The sequence below is a fragment of the Scleropages formosus genome, chromosome 16 (assembly GCF_900964775.1).
Source record: "Scleropages formosus chromosome 16, fSclFor1.1, whole genome shotgun sequence".
In the NCBI taxonomy this organism is placed as follows: domain Eukaryota; kingdom Metazoa; phylum Chordata; class Actinopteri; order Osteoglossiformes; family Osteoglossidae; genus Scleropages; species Scleropages formosus.
Window position 1 is genome coordinate 10,307,420 of NC_041821.1, and position 15,171 is coordinate 10,322,590.

At 45.2% G+C, this 15,171-nt stretch overlaps 3 protein-coding genes across 3 annotated transcripts; 2 read left to right on the forward strand and 1 right to left on the reverse strand.

The window, feature by feature from the left end:
• The first annotated feature begins 265 nt into the window (after positions 1 to 265).
• On the forward strand, positions 266 to 4,838 carry zbtb5 (zinc finger and BTB domain containing 5). The gene is made up of 2 exons (XM_018737838.2): positions 266 to 923; positions 1,261 to 4,838. The coding sequence occupies exon 2, from the start codon at positions 1,264 to 1,266 to the stop codon at positions 3,445 to 3,447; it is 2,184 nt and encodes a 727-aa protein (XP_018593354.2). The 5' UTR covers positions 266 to 923; positions 1,261 to 1,263; the 3' UTR covers positions 3,448 to 4,838.
• Positions 4,839 to 6,832: 1,994 nt separating this feature from the next.
• Positions 6,833 to 8,458, reverse strand: LOC108925699 (stabilizer of axonemal microtubules 1-like). Its single transcript, XM_018737860.2, has 4 exons — positions 8,342 to 8,458; positions 7,908 to 8,093; positions 7,512 to 7,705; positions 6,833 to 7,323 (listed from the first exon to the last, which is right to left on the reverse strand). Exons 2-4 carry the CDS (start codon positions 8,072 to 8,074, stop codon positions 6,833 to 6,835), a joined length of 852 nt encoding a protein of 283 aa, XP_018593376.1. The 5' UTR covers positions 8,075 to 8,093; positions 8,342 to 8,458.
• Positions 8,459 to 9,185: 727 nt separating this feature from the next.
• On the forward strand, positions 9,186 to 11,992 carry LOC108925709 (perilipin-2-like). The gene is made up of 7 exons (XM_018737872.2): positions 9,186 to 9,289; positions 9,666 to 9,707; positions 9,822 to 10,017; positions 10,308 to 10,390; positions 10,576 to 10,849; positions 11,312 to 11,448; positions 11,650 to 11,992. The coding sequence occupies exons 1-7, from the start codon at positions 9,233 to 9,235 to the stop codon at positions 11,776 to 11,778; spliced, it is 918 nt and encodes a 305-aa protein (XP_018593388.1). The 5' UTR covers positions 9,186 to 9,232; the 3' UTR covers positions 11,779 to 11,992.
• Positions 11,993 to 15,171: the final 3,179 nt, after the last annotated feature.

Below are 15,171 nucleotides of genomic sequence, written 5' to 3' on the forward strand. Positions count from 1 at the left end.
TTTGCTTGAGACTTTCATGCCTGCAGCTATGTCTCCTTCTCTCAATGTAATGCATAAATTGTACTTTTGCTGAGATGTACGTCGCTTTGGACAAAAGCGTCTGCTAAATTAATAAATGTACATGTAAATGTATTAAAAAAAAGCGCAAACGAGGGCCGTTGCGTTTGCGCCCCCTGCTGGCGCACATGGCTCACGACTCCGGCGCACCGAAGGTCTCACAATGCGCATGCGCGGTGAAACACTACCAGACGTCACAATAGCTAGCGGAGACACCAGCGCGAGCGGTGGCAGGGGGCGGGTTCACCGCCGTGCCTATATGAGCGTGTAGGACTGTGTATGTTCCGTACGTTGGGTAGGGCGTGCGGGGCGGATAAGCGACGCATACCGCGAGGGCGGGGAGGGATCCTTCTGCAGCCAGTGTGGAGGGGCGTGCGCGGGCGGGTGCGCGCGCTGCGAAGCCCACCCCACCCCAGCGCAGCCCTCCCATCCCATCCCTCCCATCCCATCCCGCCGCGCGCCGAGGAGGCGCTCCGTGCCGCCGTCGGGGACGCGGAATCGCCCTTTCCCGTCGCTTCACACGGCGGCGACGCGGCCTACAGCAGCGGTTAACACTGCGTGGAGTCAAAGAACACTGGGCTGGAGTGGAAAAAAGGCCCCAGGAGGAGCGAGACGATGTGACATGAACAGGGCTGAAGAAGAAGTGTTTGCGCTGCGTTAGCTTTAGCTAGCAGCTCAGCTCTTAGTCTGTGTCTGTCCAAATAACACAAAATGTCGGTCACGACGTTCTCAGTCTTCTTGCATATTTTTTTAAAAATTTTTCTTTAATTTCAATTCTTTGTGCTCGTATTAAACATGTCGCTGATACATTAACAATATTGTGGTCATCAAACTGAATACCAATTTCTCCATGCATTGAAAGCCAGGTACATCGCTGTGTGATTGTTGATGCAACAGTGTGTGTGAGCTAAGAGTGTATTTATGTAAATATGTTGGACCACTATATATATTTTATATATATATATATATATATATATATATACACACACACACACTTTTTTTTTTTTTTTTTTTTTTTTTTTTTTAACTGATCGCTGCATGAAATGGGAGAGTGGACGGAGGAGAATTAGCTGGTTAGCACTTGCAGAGTGGGGGTAAACTGAGTCCACACACACCCACGATGAACACGGTGCATTTTTTCCGCATTTCACTTCATTCATACCTTATGTCCCTTACCCTTTCTTCTTTGCTCTTCACACCCAGGTCATGGATTTCCCGGGACACTTTGACCAGATCTTCCAGCAGCTCAACTACCAGCGTCTCCGTGGTCAGCTGTGTGACTGTGTGATCGTGGTGGGCAGCCGGCACTTCAAAGCCCACCGCGCCGTACTGGCAGCCTGCAGCACCCATTTCCGTGCCCTCTTCACGGTGGCGGAGAGTGACGGTGGCATGAACATGATCCAGCTGGACAGCGAGGTGGTGACCGCAGAAGCCTTCGCTGCCCTGGTAGACATGATGTACACCTCAACGTTAATGCTGGGGGAGAGCAACGTCATGGATGTGCTGCTCGCTGCCTCGCACCTGCACCTAAACTCAGTTGTGAAGGCCTGTAAGCATTACCTCACCACGCGCACGTTGCCCATGTCCCCCCCGGGGGAGCAGTCTGTGCACGCTTCTGATCAGCACCCTGCTGCCACTGCTGCAGGCTCCAGGCTCCAGCGCTCTTTCCTTCTGCAGCAGGTGGGCCTCAGCCTGGTCAGCTCTGCCCTTGGTAAGGCGGATGGTGGGGCTACTGGGCTAGGAGGTGGTGGGGAGGTGGAGCAAAGGGCCTCCTTCCCCATCCGACGCTTTCACAAACGTAAGCAGTCCCTGCCTCTTGTGTCCCCTGAGGACCAGCCAAGGCAGCGACCCCGACCGTCTTCCGTTGCCTTGGAAGAGCCTACCCGGGTGAGGGCTGTTGTTGAGGGAATTGGGGAGGAGAGTGAATTCTTCTCGCCAGATTCCCACAGGGTGCCCGACGAGTCGAAACTGGAGACGGATATGGCAGTTGATGAAGATGATGATGGTGGCAGAAGTGGGATGCCAAGGGAACCGTATGGGTCGCAGGCAGCACAGGAGGATGCACAGGTGCCAAGTCAGTCAGACAGTGGTGTTGCCCGTGACCAGGGCCTGCAGGAGAAAGAGGAGTACTCAGACAGCCTGCAACAGTGCGAGGGTCTCCTCATCAAGGTAAAAGAGGGAGCTGAGGAGGAGGAGCAGCAGCAGCAGCCTCAGCAGATGCAGGTGGTGGTGAAGAGCGAACCCCTGAGCTCACCAGAGGCCCCTGATGAGACCAGTGACATCACCTCTCAGGCAGAGGGCAGCGACCAGGCAGAACCTGTTGCAGACAAGGCCGAGCTCAGTCCGGAGAGCAGCGACCGCAGTTTCTCTGACCCGCAGTCCAGCACAGACCGTATCCGGGAAATCCACCGGGTGGAAGCGGGTGTGGCCAGGGGAGCTGATGCAGGTAATGGAGAAGCGGTGGGAGGTCTGGCCTCCAGCGATGACCTGGATAGTAAGCAAGGGTTTGGCATGTCTGGCTTTCTCGGTGCAAAGAGGTATGGGGTGACAGGTTCAAAGCACGGACCTATTGTTGATGACAATTTGCCCAACACAACCACCGGTGAGTGCATTCTGGATGGAGAGGCTGCTAGGTACCTGCTGAGCCCCGAGTCAGCCAACGGTTCCTCTTCCTCTCTCCTGCACCCCAGCATCCACCACTCCCACCAGCACATCCCAGGAGAACCTCACCCTTTCAGTGACATGCAGACAGATTCCTTTTTCCTGAGGCCAGTGCAGGAAGGTTTGAGTTACCCTCGGGTTGGGTCTGATCAGTTTTCCCTGGACTGCCAGCGGCCCAACATGAGTCTTCATTCTCTGTCCCGCTCCTCTAGGGGTGGGACTGGTAGTGCTAACCTGGGTTTCCCAGGCTACCGCCGAATCGCTCCCAAAATGCCCTTGAACGGTGGTGCCGGGTCCATCCGTGCAGACAATTCTCAACTCCAGGACACAGCATCCTCATCGTCCTCTTCCTCCTCCGCGGCCATCTGCGGCGCACTCCTCAATGGGCCCGCCTACGAAGGGGTTGGGGTACAGCGAGGGGCCCCCGCTGCTGCGCCCCCTCAGCTGACAAGAGCCTCTGCAGATGTGCTTTCCAAATGCAAAAAGGCACTGTCGGAGCACAACGTCCTCGTGGTGGAGGGGGCCCGCAAGTACGCCTGCAAGATCTGCTGCAAGACGTTTCTGACGCTGACGGACTGCAAGAAGCACATCCGTGTGCACACGGGCGAGAAGCCCTACGCCTGCCTCAAGTGCGGCAAGCGCTTCAGCCAGTCCAGCCACCTGTACAAGCACTCCAAGACCACCTGCCTGCGCTGGCAGAACAGTAACCTGTCCAACGCTTTGCTCTGATCAGTCAAAAAATTCTGGCAGGATGGGGTTGGCTTGTTTTGGATAAGTGCTTTCTGTGCTTTTCAACGTCTAACTGTAAAATACACTAATGCGGGAACGCGACATCTTAGTCTATATGGTTTGTCGCTATTTTTATGTATCCAGACTTCTTAAAGTGAGTTTGTTGTAATTGTTTAATCTCTTACTGAAGGAGCATTAGTGTAGTTTTCCTGATGATCCTAACTTTTAGACATCTCGCCAGGAATGGGCATCAGCACTATATCGTGGTCTTTAAGGTGAGGTGTGTTCATCATTGCTATAAGAACAGACCTGCGTGGTTGGTAGGAAAGGGGCAGCTGGCTTTCTGCCCTTCTGTTCTGCTCGTTCTGCTCATTACATGTGTTTCTACTTACGAAGGACCCTAAAGTTAAAGGGAAGCTTTGTTCTATTTGTGACAGTGGTCGTGGGCACACTTAATAACCTTTATTTGCACAAAACCCAGGTTTTTTTTTCTTTTGGAAATATTAGAGCTTGGAGCGCAGTGTTTTGTTACCGAAGTGGTCCTGAGACTGATGTGAGGATCCACAATAAGCAGGTTTAAGGCCGTCTGTAGGCTGCTCTACAGTGAGATTGTGGCTTTTTTAAAAAGCAGCAGAATAGGGAACTGATTTTATAGCTGCCCCATTTTAAATATATTTCACCAAAGAGAACTTTTATTTGCATTGAACTTACTGTGGTAGCAATGGCATTTAACACTTAAGCTGTTAAATATTGTAAATGTTGGCGATACCTTAAGAAAGCATGATTAAGGCTGAATGCATTTCATTTGTGAACTTCCTTATGATTTGTTACTTTTGTTGAGGCTGCTTCTTCAACTGTTTCCCACGTTTTCTCTTCCCTTTTCATTAACAGCTTGTCATTTTCAGGTTCGCAGCAGTCTGGAGCCTGTTGCACAATCACTGGGCACATGGCTGTTAACGGTACACCCTGGATGGAATGCCAGTTCACTGCAGTTTATCCACCCACACATATTCACTCACGAGAACACTATATGGGCAATTAAGCATTGCCAATTCACCTGACTGGTGTGTCTTTGTACTCTAGAACAAAAGCTGAGTACTGAGAGGAAACTCATGTAGACATGGGGACAAAATGTAATCTCCACAAATACTTTGCTGGATTTGAACCCAAAAAGCTCGGGCACTGTGAGGTAGTAGCGTCACCATGAGTTTCTTGTGGGGGGAAAGAGACCTTTTCTATCTTCTCCATCAACTGAAAAATTGCTCATACTTTTTATAAATGGCTGTAGTGCTTGTTTATACTGTGATCGTAAATGGGTACGTATACTGCAAGTAGCTGTACCTTCACCCAAAACGTACTGGCCGTCTCGGGATTCCTTTTTTTTTTTTTTTTTTTTAAAAAAATTTAATTAAAACTCCCGTCATTGTGTCTGTCTTGTTTTGTATTATTTCCCAGGCACTGTATGTTTTTCCTTGTGTTGTATGTATGTTACAATACCTCATCTCTTTTGATCATATTTGCCCATTTCCCGTCTTGGCATTGTGACACACGAGAGACTCGGTCAGCGTCCAGACGCACAGTCTTAACTCAGTCCTGCAGGGACTTGTGCTTAGTAGGCAGAAGGGTAAACTCTGCAGCTTTCATTTTATGTTGACTGATGTCAGGTGTCGACTTATCCATGTGTCACTTATGTTGCATCGTGCTGCTGTAGTTGCTTGGAAACATTGTGCAGAGAAGTGAAATACATCCTGACCTTCCAGTGATAAAAGTGTGTTTACATTAGCTGAGCAAGACACATTGATAAAACTCAAGTGGAGAAAAAGACCTGTGAGCATCATCATACTCCTTAATACCTGTTGAAAGAACAAAAGACTTGGCATGTCTTCCTTATGGTCATTGTGACTGGCATCTTCTTTTTCTTTGTTTTGTCAAGGTTTTGTCTGACATTTGAACTTTACTGTTTTAATGTCAGTAAACATTATATGGAAAACATATTTTTTTTGTCACCCAAATGTAACAAAATTGTTACTTTTTTGTAATTCCACAGATAGCAGAAGCATTTGAGAAAATGTTTGTCAACAAGTTTAGTTGTCTGGTGTCACATCTAGACAGTGTGTAGAAACAATATATTCCATTTCAACGCAAGGCCCTAAATATACTTTTAACTCAGTTACACTGCATCTAGAACTCACCCATGTTACTCTATAAATGGCTTGTTATATAAAATGCATATGTAATAGTTCACTAATTTTACTAATTTATTTGTTGCTATAGTGCTGTTTCTGACTGAGTTCTGTTACTTGCATTATCATTTAAAAGTGCACTGTTTGACCTACTGCATAAACAAGTGTTTTGTATAAATGTGAGTATACCAGTATGGAAGGAAATAATGAGTACCAGTTGTGGACTTGACTATTGTATGAAGAGAACTGAACATAGATGCCCTTCACCTATGGCTTTGGAATTCCAGGCTTTGTGATGACAAGTGAAGTTCTGCTGTCCTCTATATGCTGACTGTAGTGTTAATTAGTGGAGGAGTACACATGCTTTGTTAAGAAGAATTCAAGAAATAAAATGTTCATTTGTTGTACAATCTATAATGGAAACACGTCATCAGTTTTTTCCCCTATCAGCCACATATTTGGGAGCTTTGGAGCATGAAGTGGTTTCATTTTTTACAATTTTGTTTATTTAAAGTGACCTCCAGATTCTCCTTAATTATACAGTGAGATAATGTTATGGAACAATTCAGGGTCTGTACTAGGCTCAGTGGAATTAGGTCTGACAACCTTAAGGTTACAAGTTTGTTTATAAACACTCCTACATATTACCTGGTGTAGTTTCATACAGATGTTTCAGACAAGCACTTGTTTGACACTTTGGAGACATTGCTTCTTTTGGGCTGGTGCCATATGCAGAGCAGATCCTGTAAAATGACTATCTTGTCTACATGTTTTAAATCTTAATATACAGTGTAAATATCTTGCTATGTACTAGATGATCTGGCATTCAAGAATAATCTTGATTGAAGGACAGTACCTCACAATATGGTCTGTATTCACAATCCATAAATACCCATCATTTCCTTGCTGTGTGGATGACAGTAACTAAAGTGGTGCTGTCTAAAATCACTATGACCAACCTCATCAGTTTTTTTTTTTTTTTATGAGTAAATACATTAATATTAATTTCTCTTTGTTCCACAGGTGGATTTTATTCCCAGAGGTACACTAAAATCTTTGGCAAGCCTCGTGTTGGAAATGGGACTGATGGCCTTGGTTGCGTAATGGCCACGATATAGTGATGTCCTTGAAACTGTGGCACCAACAGGAGGTGCGTCTAGGCCCACCAGAAGCGATAGTCCACCTCCGCAGTTGTGCAGGCCTCAGAGGGCACCTGTGTCCTGCATACCTTGACCAGGGGGCTGATTGGACACTGTGGACAAGTCCTGGTGACCCAGGAGGTTAGCATGATTGGAGGAGATGCTCTCCATAGAAGTTTGAAAGGGAGTGGTGCTACTCTCCCATGCAGCTTTGGGTGCAACCAGCATAGCAGCTTCCTCTCGCAGGTTGCTGTAACCAGGTCTGTGTGTGCCAAGACAGCTGAGGCAGATGATGCTGGGCTTCAAGGGCGGCTGCTGTGTGGGTTGCGCCGGGTGAAGGACATAGTGCTCCCTGTAAGTGGTCATGACCTCCATGGGCGCAGACTCCTTGCGTCTAGGAATTGGCTTGAAGTTGTGTCGAGAGCTAGGCATGGGCTTGGCGTAGAATTCATCTTGAAATGTAGTGGTGCTTTGAAACTTTGCCTTACTTGGCTTCAGGTTATCTTTATGCCAGAAGGGGTCTCGCTTTATGATTTCCCAGGGATGGAACTTCTCTACATTCACATGGAACAAAAGTCTAACATGTAAAATTTTGTCATTTTATTGTATTGCCAGAAACAATTTTTCCTGCATAACTTGGTTAGAGTTACCCAGTATAATCTGTCTTCTGTTTGTTAAGAACTTCTATTAAATTTTCCCAAAAAATTACCGGGTGTGATAAGACCAGGACGGACATGTGTACCTTTATATTCTGTGTGGCCATCCATCTTTGCAGTTGGTGCCCTGTACACCATGGTCTTACGAACTATGTTCTGCTGGATGGGATAGGCATTATAATCAACCGTGTAGCTGGTCTCCCAGTTCCTGCCGCATTTACACGATAACACCCCGGTGGAGTTCGGGACCCTTGCCGAGAGGTTTCCTGGGACAAAGAATCTATACAGAGAATTGGAAAGGTCAGAGACAAAGTTATCACCAGTTAAGGCAAGACAAAGGTAGCCTACACCAAATATTTAACTCCAAAGCAGAATGGCCGTGACGCAGGAGGGTTGTTAAGACACGACGGCAGATAATCGAGCAGGAAGATAGGGATCCGAGGGGGATCAGACTCAAGCTGTAGGGGTTCTGGAGGTCTCACTTGAAATCATTTGTATTGGACTTGTTGCCTTCTGTCGGCCGGAACTCATTCCTGTAGTTGATGGGTGCCTTGGTGACCCTGGAGCCATGGGAAAAAAGACATTTTCCACACTCTTTACAGCAGATGGGATCTGTGTTCGATGACTGCTGTTTTATTAGCGGCATCATGCTGGCAGGTGGGAGTGTCCTGTAAAAATATTTAGAAATATAAAATGTCCAACAGACTTAAATATGGAAAAGGAAATTTTATGGATATTTTGTAATCAGAAACAGTAATTATTCACTGTTGTCTGTAGTATTAATTTCACCGCTGGAGATCAAACTATCTGTAGTATTAATTTCATCGCTGGAGATCAAACTATCTGCTGCCGGGTTCCGGAGGAGCAGCACCTGGCATATAAATCTAGTCATTAAAGAATTTAGTCTGAGACTCACTGATGTGTTGGCCTGGCTTCTGTTCACTTTTGAATTTGCTCCCGTTTTCCTCGTGTTAAAGGGCTTATATTTTGCTGTTCATCTCAATTATTTTGAGAATCAACAATGAGTGGAAAAGTAAAAATCAAAAAGAAACAGAATGAACAGAGTTAAGCAATTAAAGAATTCCCTTCTATGAACTGTGTGTCCCATAAGAGAATTTGAACAGAAATATACAGATAAAGGATCTTTCAAACACCCTTCAATTTTTTTCAGATGATTTTAAAATTTACTTTATTTTGTTACTCATATGGTTTCATAATACAGTTTCATAAAACACAATACGTCTGAACCCACCAACAATGTGTATTACACTTTGATTTCTGCGACTGTTTAGCCTCAACTCATTCCAGGTGACTGAAGTTGTTAGAATTACTCTTCAGCCCACGTATGACGTAAGCTACAACTCTCTTGGCACGTGGGGAGAACGTGCACCTTTGGAATGACGTCACCTGGGAGATTCTAATCCGTTTTGTAGTTATTCAAAAATTGTAAGGTACTTTAAAAAGCATAACAATAGTTAAAATTATTACATTTTTGTTAACAGTGTTTTAAAGTATGTCCATTACCGTTATTATGATTGTTAAAATTATTTAGGATCATGTCTGAAAAATGCCCTGTTCATAACATTAACTCACGTTATTTTTTGATCTCACGTCTCCTCGAAAAAATTAGTCACGATCAACACAGTGAACATTTTTGTTTACTGGTCTCACTTCATAAACCAATATTAATCCCGTAACCAACGTTCCGTTGCTAGGACGCGGCCTGTGATCTCGCGAGAGTAGCGCTTATAAGTAGCGCCCACACCAATGAGTTGCTAGTTCGTTCATTCGTTCCTTTCTTTCTGTGATGCTGTGGAAGCGCGAGATGGGTGTGCGGCCTGGAGCGGCTGAAAAGTCAAAAGCTGTAGGTTCTCGTTAGTTTTTGCTGTTTGGTCCCATGAAATTATGGCGTTGTTGCTGCACGCCGAGCGCGACGTTGCAGACGCTGACGGTGGTGCTCGTTACACTGTAACACTCAGTTGAGTTCAGTACCTTCAGCCTTGGCTTTGAACTCTCGCTTGGTTTTCCTTACTGCGGAAGAAGTTACCGACCAATTCAAGCGGAGTTTTTAGATTTACTGATGTAAAATGTCCGTTAAAAATCGTTATTTTGAAACAAACCGAAGGGTGGCATCCTCCTGGGTGCTGACGGATGAGATAAAGCGCGGTAGTTTTCTTTGCTAAGGATATTTGTATTTTAAAGGAAATGCTTAATTTAATTACAAGTACTTTAAATTTCAGGTGACTATGACGCCACAGGAAGTGGAAGGTCATTCCAAACAGGTTAGTAAAATTGACTGCAATGAGACATAAGACTGAGGTTAAGGACCATGGATTTCAACATGCTTCAGACAGTAATCAGTAGCTGTGTATTTTTCTGTGTTTTTACCGTGGCAGAGTGCAGTACAGAGGCTGGCTAGTCTTCCCTTGGTGAGCTCCACCTGTCTCCTGCTGTCTGTTGTGTACTGTGCTGCTAAAGAGACTCACCCCTATGTCAAGTCGCTGTGTGAGGCGACGGAGAGTGGCGTGAAGACCATTGCTTCGCTGGCCGCCCCCAGCATCACACCCGTTGTCAACAGGCTGCAGCCTCAAAGTAAGGGTTTCATTTAGGTCCTATCACTATCAAACCCCTTAGCTGTCCTATGTGTAGCTACTGATCCCAGTTGGACCAGGACCCTATATCAATTCCAACCAGTGGTCTGACATTAAGGGGTTATTTTAAATGCATTAAAGAAATAAAGTTAACCTGGATTGTGCTCAAGTGGGTGTTTCAGTAGACAATGTGTTGGGAGCTGCCTTGGAGACTTCTAAAAAAAATTTAGAAAACTGTGCATACCTCAATTGTTTGTAGGGGATGTTTTTAAATGTACAATTCTTTCACAGTTGATAGTGCAAATGATGTGGCCTGTAAATGTCTGGATAAGGTTGAAGAGGCCTTGCCAATCCTTAACCAGCCCTTGGAGCAGGTGAGGGTTAAATGGTGTCTGTGATTTGATTTCATTACACAACTTTACTTCTCAGCTGTAGTCAGTTAAATGAGAGTTCATGCTAGCAGGCTGAACTTAATGAATGCTTTTTGTGCTGACCTGATTCTGTTTCTTGCATTTTCTTCTGACTGAGATGGATCCTAACAGTGTATCGTTATCTCTAGGTTCTAGCAAATCCCAGCGGTGTTCTGGCCCAAGCCAGAAATGGACGGGTAGTGGTGGTTGATGGTGCAAAGCATACTCTGACGGTGGTGCTGAACAAGGCTGGTGTGATGCTACAAGAGGCTGTGGGCCTCACCAAGGCTCTTGTGGATGGGAGTGTGAAGGCTCTGTCGGGCAGTCCTGTGGTCCATTTCAGCAGTGAGGCCTTCACTCTGGTGCTGGCAAAGTGTGAGACCCTGATGGGTTTCTACCTGGGCCTACCTGAGGAACAGCTTGGTGAGGGGAAAACCTGACTGATGTGGCTGCCCTGGTGCTCTTTGCAAACCAGAAACTATTTTATTTAACTTAAGCATGCTACAGTTATGCTAGCTATTGGTTTGCCCTTGGGACCACACAGGAAGTGACTTTCCAGCCAAATAACATCTCCTCTTAATGGAAGAACTGTAGCAAATTCTTGGTGGCTTGAAGTGGTGTGAATTCCAGTGTAGTATAACTGGAGACTTCAAGTCAAAGGGTAAAGGGTCTTTAAGACTGCTGCTAAAAGGTGTTAAACTTGCATGTTTCTCTGTGTATTCCCTTTGACTGAGGATATACTTGCCTAGTCTTTAGTGAAGACTGATGCATTAGTTCCCCAAAGTACTGAATTTTAGATCTACTTCAATTCAGAAATGGAATGGTCAGAATAAGTAGCATTTCACTTTGACTGAATTACCCTGCTTTGTACACCTTCCTTTCCAGGGAAGGCTGATGGAACAGTGAAAGACCCTGAGACAACCCCCAAAAAGCAGAGCAGTTGCAGGCTTCTGAGCTCTATCTCCACAAGACTGCGGAAGAAACCAACCTGTCAGGAGGCTGCCAGAGACCAAGGCAACAAGGTCAGGAGGCTGACCCACAGATTCTGTAGAGCTGTATCACGTTAGCGTTGTGCTTTCTTCCTCAACCAATTGAATTGTGCACCTTCATTGCTCTCAGTAGAATGACCAGCCTGCCAGAGACTAGGACTTTCACTGTAGTCTCTAGTCTTGAGGGCATTTTTCAGAACATCCAGATAAGTGTACCGTTTTCTCTGCCATAAGGTCCACTCCAACAGTGGGGGAAGTGCAGTGAAGCAGCCAGTTCGTCGTGAATTGCGGAACTCCCTGCCGATGCCTGACTCTAAACAGCCCCAATCCAGTAGATGGGTCAAGAGAAGCCTTGTATATTAGCTCTGGTTCTTGCCATCTTGTTTCCTGACTGTTTTTGGGGTATTGTGAACCTTGTTTCACTTGTGCTTTTTACTGATGTATTTACCCCAAATCATATCAGGCTTCTTGGAATTCCCTATGTATCCTGTTGTGTAATGGATTACCTAATTTTGTGCCTTCAATTTGAAGTTATTGTAACTTTTACTTTTCATAATAAAAAGCATCCAATTATGTACATCTTGCACAGAATTGATGTATGCTTTCCTTGAGACCCAGCATTTTTCCCCTAGTTTGCTTTTGTCTTCCAAACTACATTCTGCAGTACTGAGGCATAATGTGCCTTACTCAAGATATTGTTTTGCTTTTAAACAATTGCATGTTTTGAGTGCAAAGCTTAACTTCCCAGACACTGAGCAGTCAAAATATTCCCCACAGAGAGGGGCTGTAAAATGTTACAATGGCACCTGTCAAGGTATGGGATATTGAGCAAATTCAAGAACTTGAATTTGCTCAAAGCAGGGAAAAATTGGCAAGCATCAGGATCTGAGTGACTCTAAGGGCCAAATTGTGATAGATGACTGGGTCAGAGTATTGCCAAAGTGGCAGGTTTTGGGGAGTCTTCCTGGTATGCGGTGGTTAGTACCCACCAAAACTGGTCAAGGAAGGGCAACCAGTAAACGGGTGACAGGGTCATAGGCACCCAAGGCTCATTGATGCAGGTGGAGAGCGAAGGCTAGCCTATCTGGTCTAATCCCATAGAAGAGCTACTGTGGCACAAATTGAGAACCTTAATGCTGGCTGTGATAGGTGTTGGAACACAGTGCAGTGCAGCTTGCTGTGTATGGGACTGCATAGCTGCAGACCAAGAGTGCCTATGCTGTCTACTGCCAGAAGCACCTACAGTGGCTACATGAGCATAAGAACTGGACCATGAAGCAATGGAAGAAGGTGGCCTGGTCTGAACATTTTTAGATCATGTAAATGGCTGGGTGCATGTGTGTTGATCTGGGGAAGAGATGGCAGCGGGATGCAATATTGGGGGGAGGTAGTGTGATGCTCCGGGCAATGTTCTGCTGGGAAAGCTTGGGTTCTGGCATTCATGTAGATTCTATTTTGTAACATACCACCTACCTAAAGACTCTTGCAGACCATGTATACCCCTTCATGGCAACAATATTCCCTGATAGCAGTGGCCCTGCCACTGCAAAAATTGTTCAGGAATGGTTTGAGGAACATGACAAAGAATTCAATATTTTGACTTGTCTTCCAAATTCCCCAGATCTCAATCTGATCGAACATCTGTGGGATGTGCTGGAAAAACAAGTCTGAGCCATGAAAGTCTCATCCTGCAACTTACAGGACTTAAAGGATCTACTGCTAATGTCTTGGTACCAGATACCATAGGACACCTTCAGAGGTTGTGTGGAGTCCTTGCCTCGATGGGTCAGATTTGTTTTGGCGGCACGATGGGGACCTACACAATCTTAGGCAAGTGGTTTTAATGTTTTGGCTGATCGGTGTAAATCCTACAAAAATATCTAAAACCTGGGTCGCAGAAGGATATGCACTAAGAATGAGGAGGAAATTGGCTACTTCAAAAGGGAAAAAAAAACATGTGGGTGGCTGAAACTACTTTTCAGGTTTTCAATTCTGCAAATGCCTGTAAAGGGTGTTATCTTAATCACTTGCAAAAAGCTTTTCTACCAGGCAATGATCAATCTGGCCTACTTAATTGCAAATACTACAAGTATGCCTTGATGACCTGTGTCTCTCTACTTTCGCTTAACAATAGCTTTTTTTGCTTTGTGGGCAATTTACAATACTATAATTTCTCCTGTGACCAGCATTTAAAGATGGAAGCCATAATTCCTATGCAAACCTGCTGCTTCAGGCACCAGATGCAATGAAGTAGCATAACTAACTGTAATGACTGAGTGATGATCACCTTCACATGGAAAATGTACAGTGGTGTTACTTTCTGGAGCTGTTATAATTTCATACATGCCAATCCCAAGATAATAACAAGGCACTACCTGACAGAAATTGCTATTGCACAAGCTATATACAATGCTGCTGGAAAAAAAAACCTTATATAAAAGTTTAAATATATAACTTTTATATAAGGTGTTACGAATGCCTCCAGTGAAACGACCACTTAATGAACCAAACTCTCTCAGTATATATCGATATATAGTTTTCACTTCGATATTTAAAAGGTAGTACTGAGTTTAATTGGTTCATAAAGTAAAAATTTCACTGAAAGCGTTCAGAAAGGGGGATGCGGTGGTGCAGCCGGTTTGGCCGGGTCCTGGTCTGTGTTGGGTCTGGGGTTTGAGCCCTTCTTGGGGTGCCCTGCGATGGACTGGCATCCCGTCCTGTTCCCGGGTCAGGCTCCGGTTCGACATGATAGCGTGTGTGTTCAGAATAAATAGTTTTTCCAGGATACAGCAGCCAGGGCTGATAACCATCAGGAAGGACTTAATTTTAATAATGTATTTTATTTGGGGGAAGGTTACACTGTACCTTTGCAGAACATATGATCAATTTTGAAGTACATGTATATTTACTTCTTTGTAAATATATGTAGCAATATGAAAGTGTCCTGCAAATGGTTGTCAGACATCGTTCAGAAAGTGTGAAGTCATGCTGAACAGGACAGAAAAGCAGGCTGGTTGTGACACGGCCCTGTGGCTAGGAGGCGATAAAACACACCTTTCTGTAAGTCCGCGATGTATTATTCGTTTTAAAACACCCAACTATTACAAATGGATGGTTTGATGACTGAAAATAACGCTTAGAAACCACTGTGACGTTAATTTCCGATTAATGACTCCGCAGGGGATTATTATCCACATGGCACAAGCAGGTAGACAATCTCCTTCTTTCATTATCCCAACAGCACCTGCTGTACTGCGCTGCTATTTTAGATGTGCCATCCGACTAAGCGTTACATTAACGCTTAAATCCATTTAACTGAAGAAAACACCGGGTTGCGCGAGCCTGACCGCAGGGTGACGTCATCGGTGCGCCTCCTTTGGCCCACTAAATCGTCTCTATTATCACCATTGTACGGTGCCAAATTGGACACCGTATAAAAGTCCCCGTGAACAAATTTCAAAGTCCAAAACTTCGGTTAACAAGTTTTTCACCACCGTGGTGGAACACTTGGAACTGACTTCGTCTTCTGTCATATTTTAACACGGTTTCTTCGTCACACGTTGAACACCAGGCCAGCTTGAAACCCAAACACACGTGACTGTGTAGCTGTTGTAACACTACAGTAATTTACATCGAAGTTTATCTCAGAGGGACGCTTTGTGAGGGATCCTGTTTCAAAGTATCCTCCAGAAGGCGCGTCTCGCCAAACACTTGGCATTCCCCGCGCGCGCGCGCGCTCCGCTGCTTACGTCGCAT

Coding starts and splice junctions, on each gene's coding strand:
- zbtb5 (XM_018737838.2), top strand. CDS start 1,264: ATGGATTTCCCGGGACACTTTGACCAGATCTTCCAGCAGCTCAACTAC.
- LOC108925699 (XM_018737860.2), bottom strand. CDS start 8,074: ATGATGCCGCTAATAAAACAGCAGTCATCGAACACAGATCCCATCTGC. Junction 7,706..7,907: donor TCCAATACAAATGATTTCAA/GTGAGACCTCCA, acceptor TTCTCTGTATAG/ATTCTTTGTCCCAGGAAACC. Junction 7,324..7,511: donor TGGCCACACAGAATATAAAG/GTACACATGTCC, acceptor ATGTGAATGTAG/AGAAGTTCCATCCCTGGGAA.
- LOC108925709 (XM_018737872.2), top strand. CDS start 9,233: ATGCTGTGGAAGCGCGAGATGGGTGTGCGGCCTGGAGCGGCTGAAAAG. Junction 9,290..9,665: donor CGGCTGAAAAGTCAAAAGCT/GTAGGTTCTCGT, acceptor TTTAAATTTCAG/GTGACTATGACGCCACAGGA. Junction 10,391..10,575: donor TTAACCAGCCCTTGGAGCAG/GTGAGGGTTAAA, acceptor CGTTATCTCTAG/GTTCTAGCAAATCCCAGCGG.